Here is a 15,907-nt window from a genome sequence, read left to right on the forward strand (position 1 = left end):
AAAAAATTAAGTTGGATCCCTAATCCATAAACAAAGGTGACCTTCAAATGCATTAAAGATATGAATGTGAAAGGCAACTCTACCAACAAATACATGGAAAATATTTGTAGGAGAATATATTTATGATCTTAAAAGTGGGGGAAGGATTTAAAAAAAAGCCCTAAAAAGTGCAGCTGTAGGCTAAAAAAAATCAAAATTAAAAATTAAAATTAAAAAAATTAAAAAAACTAAAAATGTCAAAATTAATGCTAATGATAACGATGGGTATCATTATCAAAATCACGTGATGGGTGAAAAACTGAAACATTTGATACTTTTAAAACCAGCAAGGGACTATTACCTAGAATATATAAGAAAGTCCTACAAACCAATCAGAAAGAGAGAGAGAACCCAGTAGAAAAACGGGCCAAGACTATGAAAATGTGACTCACCCAAGAAAATCCACTCGTTTTGCTCAACCCCACTGTTATCAGGTAAATGCTCAACCTAACTAGCTATTAGATAAATGCAAATTAAAACAATAGAAATCTTTGTTTAACCTGTGAGGTTGGCAACAATTAAGAGATGGTATAATATGAAACTGGCAAGATGGTAGGGAAGCAAAAACTCTTCTGTTCCTCGGGTAGGAAAGCAAACTGGTAGCAGTATTCTAGGACATGTCACAGAGAAACAAAGCCAGGCACTGGCTGAAGCAGTGAGGACAGGTTTAATTCAGTAACCACTGCACGAGGGAAAATAAGTTCAGCTACAGCTCTAATTTAACCCCTAGCCTGGGAACCTCCCTATGCTGCGAGTGTGGCCCTAAAAAGACAAATAAATAAACAAACAAATAAATAAAGTTCCCATTGTAGCTCAGCAGAAAAGAATCTGATTCATATCCATGAGGACACAGGTTCGATCCCTAGCCTTGCGCACTGGGTTAAGGATCCAGTGTTGCTGTGAGCTGTAGTGTAGATAGCAGACCTGGCTCGGATCTGATGTGTTTGTGGCTGTGGTGTAGGCTGACAGTTACAGCTCTGATTCGACCTCTAGCCTGGGAATCTCCATATGCCACAGGTGCAGCCCTAAAAAGACAAAAAAGAAAAAAGAAAATAAGTCCTGTGTCAACTGAACTCTACCTCTCAAAACAAAAGCCTGGAGACATTTGAAAGGATGTGCTAAGAGAAAGGCACCAAGGTGTGTTCGGAGGGGTTAGTCCACGTAACTAGGCCCCTGGATTTGTCCATTGGTGCTTATCCAGGAGAGAAACAAACTTCTTCTACCTTTGTGACAAGAGGCAGTGGTGCAAGTTGAAGCAAGGTGCCCAATGGGAGGGAGGGAAATGGAAGGGACAGGGATAAAGCCGGGAAAGATAAAACAAGAACAGCTCCTTATGATGAGTGAGACATCAACCGCACTCGTTGAAATTCAGCCAGAAGAAAGAGGGAAAGGACAGAGGCTGAGGGGGGAAACAGAAAGCATCTCACTTTTGTGTGTGTGGCCACGCTCATGGTATGTGGAAGTTCCCAGGCCAGGGACTGAACACGTTCCATAGCAGTGACCCAAGTTGCTGCAGTGACAAGGCCAGATTCTTAACCGGCTGTGCCACCAGGGAACTCCAAGTATGTCACTCTTCCAGGGTGGATGGAGTAGGAGAGGCCAGGGCAAAGTTGACGGGGCAGTGCAGGTAGCAGTCAGTGCTTATAAGTAGAGCAGAGGTAATAGAAATAAAAACAGACAATCTGTATTGATCAAAGACCTAGTAGAGACAGGTACTGCTGAATTCTTTGATTCTGTTTGGGATCCTAGAAATCCCCTGAAGGTAGAAACATCTATAATGTATGATGACACTGAATGTGGGGGAGTCCAACTTGACCCCCTAAAGTTTCTAACTTGGGCACCTGGGAAGATGATGGTGCCATTAACTAAACTAAGAAATAAGATGAGAAACACAAAAATTTGTGGCCTAGGATCTCCCAATCCATCACTTTGAAGTCAAAATTCTAAGAAGGCATTCCTACTCAGGGGAAGGAAAAGTGATATCCATTGTGCTCCTAATAATAACTGATGTTTCCATAACAAACGAAAATTTGAGTGCTTATTGCATGTTGGATTCTACGCTTAAGACGTTTACCCCATTAAACTCATTCACAACCCTATAAAGTGGGGAGTTCCCTTGTGGCACAGTGGGTTAAGGCTTCAGTGTTGTCACTGCAGCAGCTTGGGTCGTTGCTGTGGCACAGGTCTGATCCCTGACCTGGGAACATCTGCATGCTGGGAACTTTTCTGGGTGCAGCCAAGACAAAAGAAAAAAGGGAGGGGGACTACTACTAGCTCCATTTTATTGATTAGAAACAATTAGCAAAGTTAAATTCTTGCCCAAGGTCACAAAGTTTCTACAAACTCAAGTCTTCTGATTCCATAGCCCCACAATGTATCACATATTATGTCACTGGTTTAACTGTCATTTAATTCTCACAAATTTCCCATGAGACAGGCTTATTCATTTTGCAAATGAGCAAAGAGAGGCTCAGAACACCTGAATGACAGGTTTAACCTTTCTCAGCTAGTAAGTAGTAAGAGTGGGATTTCAGACCCAACGTTTGTGGTCCATTCACAATACACACCCGCACATCTCTCTGTGCTATTGCTCAAATGATTCCTCATGCTAGCAATTCAAATTCCACCTATAGATCAAGAGCATCTAAAGAGATGGAGTAACCTGGCACTGCCCATTTCAAACAAATGGTTAGTAAAACCACCAAGATGACATCAGGGAAAATGTGATATTAAGGAATCATTATTGATTTTTGTGAGTGATAGTAACATCACGATTATGTTTTAAATAAGGGAGTCCTTTTTAAAAGTTCAGAAATATGCACAGGCGAAATAATATAGTGGTTCTCAAAGTGCGGCCCCTGGATCTGCAGCATGAGTTCGATCTGGAAACTTGTTAGAAATACAAATTCTCAGCCCCACCCAAGACATGCTGAGTCAGAAACTCTGGAGGTGGGGCTCATGGATCTATTTGAACAAGCCCCCCAGGGCCCTCTGGTGCTCATGTTTGATAAGCACTGAAAAAATGTGATGTCCCGAATTTGTTTCAAAACACCCTGGGGAAGGGATAATGGGATGGTGAGGGTATAGAGGACACAGGGTTGGTTATGAGCTGGTAACTGCTGAAGCTGAGTGATGACCACGTGAGGGTTCATAATGACTATACTCTTATATATGTTTGCAAGTTTTCCACAATATAAAGTTTGCAAACATCCAAGGGTTTTTGCACAGTACCCCTTCACTGCTCTCCTCTCACTCCTTCTGGTCCCTTCTTTTCCAGCTCTCCTCCAACTAGAACTTTCCTTCCACGTGTCTGAAGTTTTCCAAAATTTTAGGACTCCTTCTACTCTTGAACTCTTTTCTTGATAGTATGATTGATTTACAATGTTGTACCAATTCTGCTGTACAGAAAAGTGATCCAGTTGAACATATACCTTCTTTTTCTCATATCATCCCCCATCATGTTCTATCCCAAGAGATTAGACAGTTCCCTGCACTATACAGTAGAACCTCACTGCCCATCCATTCCTTTTTTTTTTTTTTTTCTTTTTGTCTTTTTAGGGCCGCACCTGTGGCATATGGAGGTCCCCAGGCTAGGGGTCGAATTGGAGCTGTAACCACACCACAGCCACAGCCACGCCACATACGAGCCTTATCTGTGACCTACACCACAGCTCAGGGCAACACCAGATCCTTAACCCACTGAGCGAGGCCAGGGATCAAACCTGCGTCCTCATGGATACCAGTCAGATTTGTTTCGGCTGAGCCATGATGAGAACTCCTGCCCCATCCATTCTAAATCTAATAGTTTGCATCTACTAACCACACTGCCCTCTCTCCTTGTCCTTCCTACTAACATTTCTAAGTGTCCTATCTCTTATCATCCACCATCGTTTCTCTCCTCTCTGTTCTTTTTCATGCTCACTCTAGTTTCTATTCACTAGATTTCTAGATTCACTAGAGCCAGATTTCTTGGATGCACTGAGAACCACCTGCTGTCCAAGACCGTTCCTCTGCACTTGCCACGTGTGATCTTTCCGGTGCTTTTGTTGGCACCATTGACACCCTCTTCTCCTTAGACAGTCTGTCATTTCTTTCTCTTAAAAAAGAAAATATTTGCCTCTTTTTTATGACTTAACTTTTTAAAAACTGAAGTATAGTTGATTTAGTTTTAGGTGTACAGCAAAGTGATTCAGTTTTATATATATATATATACACACACACACACACACATATATACACATATATAATCTTTTCCAGATTCTTTTCTATTAGAAGATATTGCCTATAGTTCCCTGTGGGTCTATTTCTGTTTTGTATATAGGTTCATTTACATCATTTTTTAGATTTCACACGTAAGCGATATATGATATTTGTCTTTCTCTGTCTGACTTACTTCACTTAGTATGATAATCTCTAGGTCTATCCATTTTGCTGCAAATGGCACTATTTCATTCTTTTTTATCGCCGAATAGCATTCCATTGCGTGTATGTACCCCATCTTCTCTATCCATTTCTCTGGTCGATGGACATTTAGGTTGCTTCCATGCCTTGGCTATTGTAAATAGTGCTGCATTGAACACTGGAGTGCATCTATCTTTTCAAATAATGGTTTTCTCCAGAAATATGCCTGGGAGTGGGATTGCAGGCATTTGCCTCTTTCAATTTTTTAAAAAAATTGAACTTGTTTCACTGTTTTAATATGTAACAGAATTGCTGTTTAAATAAACCCAAACAAGACAAGTGCAACAATCAAAACTGTTATCTTATTTCCTGGGGCACCATCTTTATGGTTTACTTCCTAGTGACCTCAAGGATCCCTCTGCAAGGTCTGAATTCATTCCTCCCTGGCCTCTGCCTCATGTTCCACAGGGCACCACTCACTTGAGGGAGCCAAAAGACCACCATGCACTGATTCTTCAGGCTGAAGGATGGAGAAAGTTCAAGGGGAGGAAAGAGATGAAACAGAGAAGAAGAGAGCAGAGGCAGAGCCAGAGTGAGTATGAGGAGGATGGCTGGCAGCCACCTGGAAGTGGGACAAGGACTGCAATGTCTCTTGTGGACATCCAGCTCGGATGACTCCCCAGACCTTCCCTTCACTGAGTGTCTTCCTTCTTGGTCATGGCTCTTGGACTCTATGAGGAGCTTTGAGGCCCAGAAGCTTCTTCAGAGGGACTATTTATGAAATACAATTCAGCATCTAAACTCAGAATGAAGATTCATTGTCATGCATGGTGGCTGCCTCTGCCCTGGGCAGTGAACTTGGACCCATCCTGGGGGCTTGCTCCTCTCCATGGCCAGCATTGTGTGTGCACTTGTGTCCCCTTGTTGTCCCCAAAGTCATCAAGCTGCTGACTTACCAACAATCTATCCATTGTCATGTTTACCTGAATCTGTCAAATTGTACCATTATTGCTCTCAAGGAGTTTTCTAGCCTTCTTGAGGAAGTCTCTCAAGAAACTTGGCTCCTTATTTTAAAATCGCTTCATGACTTAGTGAAATTTGCCTTAAAATGTTGTCAACATTAAAAATTTTATTAAGATTATGCAGAAATGTGGAAATATGCTTATGATCCAGTGTTAGTTTCCAAAAAAAGTAGTAAACAAAATACAGTCTATTTATTTGTTGGTAACTGTAAATATTTTTTGTTGACTTGGACAAGAACAAAAATGGAAGGTATAAAAATGAAGTCACTGTTGGGTAGGATGGATTCACAGGCAGTTTTTTTCCTTCATAAGTTTCCTCTAAATAGCTTTGTATATAAAAATCACTTGGCTGAGATGTTTCTCTGCTCTAGTTCAATGTTTAAAGTTTCGTTTTCCATGCACGGAATAAATAAGCTACAAGGATACATTGTACAGCACAGGGAATACAGCCAATTTCTTACAACTTTAAATGGAGTACTGGATTACTGCTCTGCACACCTGAAACTAATATAATGTTGTAAGTCAACAATACCTCAAGGAAAAAAAAAGTTTTGTGTCCAGTCTTGGCAGATATGCTTTGTGCAGCATCAGACTCTCTGTTTAATCTTCGCAAGACCACCCTGCTGCTCTTACCCTGTGTGGTGGCCCACAGCACCATCTTTCACTTCCTGCATCTCCCCTATAGTCTGGACAATGGCTACAAGTTAGAAGTCTTCCTTCTGTAATTTTCTCTGCCCTCTTCCCCACTTGGCATTTCTCTTCTGCTGACAGCTAATTATATGAGACCTATTATGATGGAGTTTGTCTACTTCACTGCCTCTGAACTGATTTCCTTCCTATGAACTGGGCCTGTATCAACTTGTTTTTTCTCTCAGAGGTAGAATTAAGTCCAGGGATCCTTTTTATCAGACATGTCTGATGCCTCCACTAAAAACAAACAAACAACTCAAGAGTTACGAGCAACAGTACACTTTGTAATTTTGAAGTATAGTGTCCTTCCTAAACATCTCAAAAATTTTTACATGAAGAAGATATGATACATATATACAAAGGAATACTATTCAGCCATGATAAAGAATGAGATAATGCCACTTGTAGCAACGTGGATGGACCTAGAGATTATCATGCTAAGTGAAGTAAGTAGAAAGAGAAAGACAAATATCATATCACTTAGATGTGAAATCTAAAATATGACACAAGTGAACAAATCTATGAAGCAGAAACAAACTCAGAGACGAAGAGAACAAACTTCTGGTTGTCAAGTGGGATGGGGCTGGGAGACGGATAGAGTGGGAGGTTGGAGTTAGCAGATGTAAGCTATTATACATGGAATGGATAAACAATAAGGTCCTATTCTATAGCACAAAGAACTATATACAATGTCCTATGATAAACTCTAATGGAAAAGAATATTAAAAAAAAAGAGTGCTTATTAGAATTCTCACTGTGGCTCAGTGGGAACGAACCTGACAAGTATCCATGATGATGCAGGTTCAATCCCTGGCCTTGCTCAGTGGGTTAAGGATCCAGCATTACTGTGAGCTGTGGTGTAGATCACAGACATGGCTCGGATCCTGCACTGCTGTGGTGATGGCTGTGGCCAGAGGCTACAGGTCTGATTTGACTCCTAGCCTAGGAACTTCCATATGCTGCACATGTGGCCCTAAGAAGCCAAAAAAAAAAAAGTGTATATGTATAACTGAATCAGTTTGCTGTGCAGTAGAAATTAACACATTGTAAGTTTTTAAAATTTTTACACATTCTCACTGGACTTAAGTGCCACACAGTCTATGATAAAAATGGAAGGACCTAGGTATTGGAGGTATTTCCCCTTCCCCCCTCCTCCACCGAGGAAACAGAATTTGAAGAGTGAGCCCAAGTTTCTAATTAATTTCTGATTCTTTTTTTTTTTCCTTTTTGTCTTTTTAGGACTGCACCCATGGCATATGGAAGTTCCCAGGCTAGGGGTTGAATCTGAGCTGTAGTTGCTGGCCACAGCAATGCGGGATCCGAGCCTTGTTTGTGACCTTTACCACAGCTCATGGCAACACCAGATCCTTAACCCACTGAGCAAGGCCAAGGATCAAATCCACATCTTCATGGATACTAATCGGGTTCATTAACGCTGAGCCACAATGGGAATTCCTGATTCTAATTTTCTGATTCTTTGAACATCCTTTAGGGATTCTCACTGTATCACTGTCATCATTTCTAGTGCTCCCAAAACCCTGTTAAGTAGAGAAAACAGAAATATGTAAAAGAGAAGTTTTGTATATCCATGTTAAAAAAAAAACAAAAAAAAAAACTAGGATGAAGGAGTTCCCTAGTGGCTCAGTGGGTTGAGGATCCAACATTGTCACTGTTATGATGCAAGTTCAGTCCCTGGCATGGGAACTTCCACATGCTGCGTGTGAGGCTAAAAAAGAAAAAAAAAACTATGATTTTCAGACAGAAGTAATCTAGTTGTAACTTATTCTATTACAGAGTGAACCCCAAACTCAATGTGGAGTGGGATGGACATGAAGATCTTATCTTAGCACCATAGTTAAGATTTCTTTACTGGTCTCTCCACAGGGAAGTATCTCTCCTTTGCTGGTTGTGTTGTCTTGGGTGACAGAACTATGAGACCCTGGCTGTCTACCTTCTCTCTGCTGGTCACCAGATACACCTGAGCCCTTTCTCAGGGCTTGAAAGGAAGCTGGATCCTTGCCAGAGCTGGCCTCTGGCCACAAGGCAACTCAACCTGAATGATCTATGGGGAAACTCATTGACCTTCACCTGTCCAGGCTACAAAGCCAGCAATGTTGTCTGCACCAGGCTTCCAGCCCCCTGGGCTCTCTGACTGGCACTGGAGCTAAAACAAGATGGCCCAGCTCAGGGTGCAAAGTCCAGCTGGCTGAGGAGCAAAAAAATCATACCATACGTTCCCAGTAGCCTATAACCAGGGGAGGGAAGATAAAGCCAAGTTGACATGCCAGCATCTAAGCGTTGTTTGCCAGATTTCTTTGAAAGGAATTGCAATGAGGGATCAGCTCATAAATTCCTGCAATTGCAGAAAATGAGAGCATCCAAGCAAGAGGAAATTACCGGCTTATGCCAATAGTATGCAGCATCTCTGAGCTCAGGAATACCTCCCAGCCCCAAGGTTCTTGTGATTGGGCATTTCCTGTGGGAAAGTAATTCTGAGTCTACTGGTTTAGAAGGCATCATTGTTTCAGTAGGGAGACTGGTTTGTTATGACAAAAGCTACGATCTTTGGGAGGGAGGCCCCAATGGGTAGAATTGTGGGGAGAGTGATACTTGGAAATCTCCACTCATTCTTTTCATAAGGTTCACAGAATTTGCTGTGATTGCACAAACCAGAGAAGCTGGTGGGGTTGCCCAAACTAAGAACTACAGGATGGAAGATTTCCCCTACAGCCAATTGAGATCTTTCCACAGCAGAAAACTACATTTACATAGTGCTCATATGTGCCACTGTGCTAAGCTCTTTACATGGCCTAGCTCATTATATTTTTCCCCCCTATTGCTCCTTGGGGTATACTTATTTTTTTAGCCTTCACCTCTTTAACGTAGCTTTTTAGCCACACCTGCAGCATGTGGACGTTCCTAGGCCAGGGATTGAACTCCACCCACAGTAGTGACAATGCTGCACCCTTAACTGCTAGGCCGCCAGGGAACTCCTTCATCTCTTTACAAAGTAGGAAAATGGAGACTCAGAGAGGTTAAGTGACTCACTCAAGGTCACACAGGTGGTGAGTGGTGGAGTTGAGTGGTCAAGTGCAGTTCATTTGATGCCAAAGCTCTTCCCCCAAGCCATGTGGCCTTCCTAAGCCTTGGCGGAAGTTGTCAGAATCAATATTAGGGCTATCTGCTTTAGGCTGGCCCCTGTGAACTTGCTGGAATGTGGTCTGTGACTGCATTTTGGTTTAAAAGACAGGGGTGAGAGAGGACAGAGCTACAGACTGACCACAAGAAGAACAGGATATGGACCAAACCTCTGAGGTTAGAGGAGAGTGGATCCAACCAGCAGGTATGAAAGGAGAGATGGACATAGAAAGCTTAAGCTATTATAGTCTAATTCTACCTCCTAAGCAGTCTTGGTGTCAGCAAACCATGGTTTTCAAAATAATTTACTTGGAATGAGGTAAAACATACTGCACCAAAGTTTACTTTCATTTAACATGCTAACTTTCCCTGTACATAGGATTTTGATTTATTTGCACTTGTATCAATCATGCAGAGTGCTTTCTAAAAGTCCTGCTGACAAGCCGCAAAGAAGCAGCTGAGGGATTCCAGGGACAAGTAATTGGTCCAGCATCACAGGTTACCACGGTAACTGGCGGCAGGGGCCAGATAAGAACTTTTGGTCCCTTGGTGGAATTTAGATTTCATTTTCTTAGGTTAGTAAACCATGGCTGAGATCAAGACACTAATCCCCAGGGGCTGTAAGAATCAAGTGCCTAGAACACACCCTCACACCATGCACCAAAATAAACTCCAAATGGCTGAAAGACTTAAATATACGACAGGACACCATCAAACTCCTAGAAGAAAACATAGGCAAAACACTCTCTGACATCAACATCATGAATATTTTCTCAGGTCAGTCTCCCAAAGCAATAGAAATTAGAGCAAAAATAAACCCATGGGACCTCATCAAACTGAAAAGCTTTTGCACAGCAAAGGAAACCAAAAAGAAAACAAAAAGACAACTTACAGAATGGGAGAAAATAGTTTCAAATGATGCAACTGACAAGGGCTTAATCTCTAGAATATACAAGCAACTTATACAACTCAACAGCAAAAAAACCAATCAACCAATGGAAAAATGGGCAAAAGACCTGAATAGACATTTCTCCAAGGAAGATATACAGATGGCCAACAAACACATGAAAAAATGCTCAACATCGCTGATTATAAGAGAAATGCAAATCAAAACTACCATGAGATACCACCTCACACCAGTCAGAATGGCCATCATTAATAAATCCACAAATAACAAGTGCTGGAGGGGCTGTGGAGAAAAGGGAACCCTCCTGCACTGCTGGTGGGAATGTCAACTGGTACAGCCACTATGGAGAACAGTTTGGAGATACCTTAGAAATCTATACATAGAACTTCCATATGACCCTGCAATCCCACTCTTGGGCATCTATCCAGACAAAGCTCTACTTAAAAGAGACACATGCACCCGCATGTTCATTGCAGCACTATTCACAATAGCCAGGACATGGAAACAAGCCAAATGTCCATCGACAGATGATTGGATTCGGAAGATTTGGTATATATACACAATGGAATACTACTCAGCCATAAAAAAGGATGACATCATGCCATTTGCAGCAACATGGATGGAACTAGAGAATCTCATCCTGAGTGAAATGAGCCAGAAAGACAAAGACAAATACCATATGATATCACTTATAACTGGAATCTAATATCCAGCACAAATGAACATCTCCTCAGAAAAGAAAATCATGGACTTGGAGAAGAGACTTGTGGTTGCCTGATGGGAGGGGGAGGGAGTGGGAGGGATCGGGAGCTTGGGCTTATCAGACACAACCTAGAATAGATTTATAAGGAGATCCTGCTGAATAGCATTGAGAACTATGTCTAGATACTCATGTCACAACAGAAGAAAGGGTGGGGGAAAAAACTGTAACTGCAATGTATACATCTAAGGATGACCTGACCCCCTTGCTGTACAGTGGGAAAAAAAAAAAAAAACAATTACAAAAAAAAAAAATAAATTTACACATATTAAAAAAAAAAAAAAAAGAATCAAGTGCCAAGCACAGGTAAGGCAAACAACAGGCACTCAATAAATGTTAGTTCTCCTCCCACTAGCCTTTACTTTAGCCCTATTCAAAGAAGCATTTCTAATGGAGTGACACTATTTGAAGAGTTAATTTTTACCTTAAGAAATAAAAATCTCGGAGTTCCCGTCGTGGCACAGTGGTTAATGAATCCGACTAGGAACCATGAGGTTGCGGGTTCGGTCCCTGCCCTTGCTCAGTGGGTTAATGATCCGGCGTTGCCGTGAGCGGTGGTGTAGGTTGCAGACGCGGCTCGGATCCCGCGTTGCTGTGGCTCTGGCGTAGGCCGGTGGCTACAGCTCCGATTCAACCCCTAGCCTGGGAACCTCCATATGCCGCGGGAGGGGCCCAAGAAATAGCAACAACAACAACAACAACAAAAGACAAAAAGACAAAAGACAAAAAAAAAAAAAAGAAAAGAAATAAAAATCTCTATACTCTAACCCTTGTGCCTGAAAGGTCAATGATTAGCTTGTGTAAAGGGCAAGAGGAGGGAGTTCCCATCGTGGCTCAGCAGTTAGTGAACCTGACTGGTATCCATGAGGTTGCAGGTTCGATCCCTGGCCTCACTCAGTGGGTTAAGGATTGGACGTTGCCCTGAGTTGTGGTGTAGGTTGAAGACGCAGCTCAGATCTGGCATTGCTGTGGTGTAGGCTGGCGGCTATAGCTGCTATTTGACCCCTAGCCTGGGAACCTCCACATGCCACAGGCATGGCCCTAAAAAGACATAAAACAAAACAAAACAAAAAAAGGAGCCTGGTATTAGCTGTGCAATTCAAAGGTTTTATGAAGTCACAGGATCTAATCCTTACATTGCTGACACTTCCCCTCACGGCCCCAGGACAGACTGGAATCCTCCCAGTTATATATCAACCTTCCATCAAACTTACTACAATCATAATTATATAGTTATTTATGAGATACTTTGTTTTATGTTGACACACTCTCCGAAAGGAAGGACTATGCCTAACACAGTGCCTGGCACATAAAGGGTGAATGAATGAATGAATGAACAGGAGAGTTTCTATCCACCTCATCTCCTTCCAGCCATATATCAATTCTGTCAATGACCCAGGGGCCAAGATGACAATCTGCACTTTGGAAACAAGAATACTGGAGTTCAGAGAGGTGACACCACTCAAGGCCATTGGGTAAGTGGTGGGGCAGACACTTTGGTCCAGACCTCTTGACACACCCCTCTGGCCTTTGACTCATCAGCCTCACCCTAGTGTCGATATAGACAGTGACATTTTAGAAAGGCTCTCTGCTCCCTGGAGCCTTCTGGGTGTGTCATCTGGTGCCAACTTTTGAGTGCTGAAGGTCCACTTTCTACCCTAATCCACTGAGTGATGGGGTTGTTTATCAGCTGACAAGAGCCACATCTGCTTGCTGGCAAAGCCAGTGCACTATGCTCAGTCACAGAGGCCTGAGGAAACCCCTGGCAGGGAGGGTTTCCAGAGCTGGGGGTCTTAAGCTGGTTAGATTTGTGCTGTTTCTTGGGTGGTAGGAGGCAGAGGCTTGATATTCGGCTTCGACATTTTAGAAGTCTGGTGATTCTATTCACTTTGGTTTGTGTTCACCCTCTCTGATACCCTAAAATTAAAAAAAAAAAATTTCACTCTTATAAGTCAATTATACTTCAAACAAGTAAACAAACTCACAGAAAAAGAGATCAGATTTCTGGTTACCAGAGGTGGGGATTGGGGGATTGGATGAAGGCAGTCAAAAGGTACAAATTGCAGTCATAAGAGAAATAAATACCAAGGATGTAGTACAACATGAATAACAGAATGAACACTGCTGTATATTATGTGGGAACATGGCAAGAGTAACTCTGGAGTTCTCATCACAAGGAAAACCATTTTTTTCTTTTCTTTTGTATATCAGATGATGGGTGTTCACTAAATTACACATATTGCGAAAATCATTTCACAATATGTGCAATTCAAATCACTATGCGGTACATCTTAAACCTATACAGTACTAATGACATCGCAATCAAACGAGAAGAAAAAAATTCTCTTAAAGTGCTTAGAACACTTGGGTCTCCATTTATGTTCTCAATTCTCTTTTAATTGCTCTCTGTTCCTTACTAATTAACCAGGTTTTTGATCTAGTTACGCAATGACCATCCTTGATCCCCTCCTTTCTGTCCATTAAACTCTGTTCACAATCTTGCCTTGCTCTTCTATTAAACCTATCCCCCTTTTAAACTTTTCCATCCCTGGGGATCTCTGGGGAACACTTAGAGGTGCATGTTCAAGACTTACTGTTTAGCTAGACATAATGGGAAAACACGTGGAGTGGGAGTAACAAGATGCATGTGCCCGGCCCAGTTTCCCTTGAACTAAGCTGTGAGATGTGGAGTGAGTGACTTCGCTTGCATGGTGTGCCTCTCCGAACCTACAGTGGCTCCTCCCCAACCTCTTGGGTTCCTCTAGTACAGTTCATCTTCTGAAGACCTTGATGACGCATCAGACACATGGATGTCTTAAGAACTACAGTGCAACACTCACTTGCTCACCTCCCTGGAGGTATGGCATTTGATTAGAAGCTGCAGGCAGAAAAGGTCATCCTTAAGTCTACCATGGTCTAAAAGGGCTTGTAACAAGATCATCTTTGTAACTACTTCCTTAAAAAGATTTCAAAGCCCTTTATTATCTCAACAAAAGCTGAGCAGATAGGGACAGGACAGTAGCGCTCCTTGAAATGTGGGTGGCACGTGCTTCCTGGAGGCTTTCAAGCAGAAAAGCTGATCTATTCCTCCAAAACTACAGACAAAAGTGGCTTCACTGGTCACTGAGGCCAGCCTGAGAGGCCACTTAAGGGTCAGCACAGACCTGAGAGAGGTGAGGCTGGTCAGGTCGCCATGGCCAAGAGGAGAGAGCAAGATGGTCCAGGTCACCAAACCAGGGTTCATGTACCAGGGCTGGGGTTGGGCAGCCTTCAGCAGACCATGTGATCTGTAGGCAGCAGGGAGCCGAGAGAACAGGCAGGGTCACAGAGCAGGAAGGAGACAGAGCCCACAAGGGGAGCAGGGCAGACAGGTTCTGAAGGCCCAAGGAAGCCAGAAGCACGGTAGTGGGAAGAGCAGGCAGCAGTAACAGCAGCAGGAAGATTTAGTGAGTGCTGGGGGCAGCAGTGTGTTAAGACCTTTGAGGTAACAACTGAACATGGACTAAATACAGAGGGGATTAGAACCACTGGTATAGGGTGTAAATACATCTTTACATCCAGTCCTATAAGAAATACAAAAGAATACAGATGTGTGAGGAAAGTGGGCAGAAATGAGCAACAGGTGATGCTAATATTCCCTGGAAACAGAACTCAGACTCTGATCTAAACCAAGATGCAAAATGCCTGGTACAGAGCCTTACACCAACTAAGGTGCTCAATATTCAATGTAAGTCCTTTTCATCCACTGCTACCCCAGAGAAGCCCCCTACCCCAGCTTCCTAGAGAACGGATTGATAGTACGAACTATTATGAGCCTTGTCGACTTATCTCTTATGAGAGGAAAGTCTAACCGCTTAGTAAAGTTCTTCTAGTTATTTATTCTATTTATCTATATTTCTATTTCACTGTGATATTGACCCATTAATTTCTTTGCGTTAAATTTCGGGGGTAAGATCTTAGAAGGACGCGCTGTAGAGTCCGCAGAAATTCTGAATTTGAATGCAGCCCCCTCCCCCGCGCAGCTGCCTCGTCCAGTCCCCTAAGATGTGCCCAGTCCAGGTAGGCACACGACTGGGACCCAGAAAGAGGCTCTTGTCCAGATGGCCTTGTACCTAGGGGGCTTCTCAGTAAGGACAGTGAAAGACCAAGGCCGTGGCGTCCCTACACGCATCCTCCCGGATGGGGCTGAGGCAGGCGGATCTCTCCCACTCCTGCCCGCGGCTTCTACCGAGAACTGGGTTCCCAGGTCAGCCCCGGCCGGAGGAGCGCGGTGCCGCTGCCCGGTGCGGGAGCCGCTGAAGTCAGGGTTACAACTCACCTTGGAACTGGGGCACCAGACCTCCTGTAGGCAGGGCGTTCTCCCCCCTACCGGATGACATCATGTGTTTGGGGCTGGGTCGCTCCATAAAAGCAGCCGGCGGGGAGCCAGGAGCCCAAAGAACAGACGTGCTCTGCAGGGCGCCCGGGCCGTGCGCACGAGGTTCCCGTGCGAGCCCCGCCGACCCCAGAGCCCGAGACGGAGAGTGAGGAGCCCAGCCGCCGGCAGCCCGCGTCTGGCCCCGAGAAGCCGCCTGAAGATGCCCCACCGCAACCTACACGCGGCTGCCGTCCTCCTGCTCCTGGTCTTAAAGGAACAGCCTTCCAGCCCAGCCCCACTCAACGGTAAAGTTCCTGCCTCTTTTTTTGCTAACAATCTCGAGCGCCAAGTCACACCTGAAAAGATTTCCCACAGGGCTTTTTAATAATAAAGTAAAACTATTTGCGGGGAGCCGGGAAGGACCTGCATGGCCTCAAATAGCACGTTTTTTACAAGGGATGCTTCGTTTTCCTTTGGAATGGAGGATCAACTCTGGTTTGGGGGGCGCGGGGTGGGGGGGGGCACGTTCCTGTGTTCTCGGAGCACACCCCCCCCCCCGGCCCCCGCAGCTCTGGAGAGGTGGCTTTGGGAAT

General features: G+C 43.7%; 2 protein-coding genes and 1 long non-coding RNA gene across 7 annotated transcripts in view; 1 reads left to right on the top strand and 2 right to left on the bottom strand.

Annotated features, from left to right (window-relative positions):
- APH1B (aph-1 homolog B, gamma-secretase subunit) overlaps nt 1-15,907 on the bottom strand; it is a 213,983-nt gene that overhangs the window by 84,582 nt on the left and 113,494 nt on the right. The gene's annotated exons all lie outside the window — the stretch shown is intronic.
- Nucleotides 12,044-15,409, bottom strand: LOC110260967. Its single transcript, XR_002344615.1, has 2 exons — nt 15,276-15,409; nt 12,044-12,874 (listed from the first exon to the last, which is right to left on the bottom strand). It is a non-coding gene; the product is annotated as an uncharacterized LOC110260967 (long non-coding RNA).
- Nucleotides 15,399-15,907, top strand: part of CA12 (carbonic anhydrase 12) — a 61,382-nt gene continuing 60,873 nt past the window's right edge. For both annotated transcript variants that reach the window (XM_021094163.1, XM_021094165.1), the window contains exon 1: nt 15,399-15,619. In XM_021094163.1, coding sequence (XP_020949822.1) covers nt 15,535-15,619 — 85 coding nt within the window. In that variant the 5' untranslated portion in view covers nt 15,399-15,534. The remainder of the gene's footprint in view (nt 15,620-15,907) is intronic.

Source organism: Sus scrofa, chromosome 1 (genome assembly GCF_000003025.6).
Source record: "Sus scrofa isolate TJ Tabasco breed Duroc chromosome 1, Sscrofa11.1, whole genome shotgun sequence".
NCBI classification, from domain to species: domain Eukaryota; kingdom Metazoa; phylum Chordata; class Mammalia; order Artiodactyla; family Suidae; genus Sus; species Sus scrofa.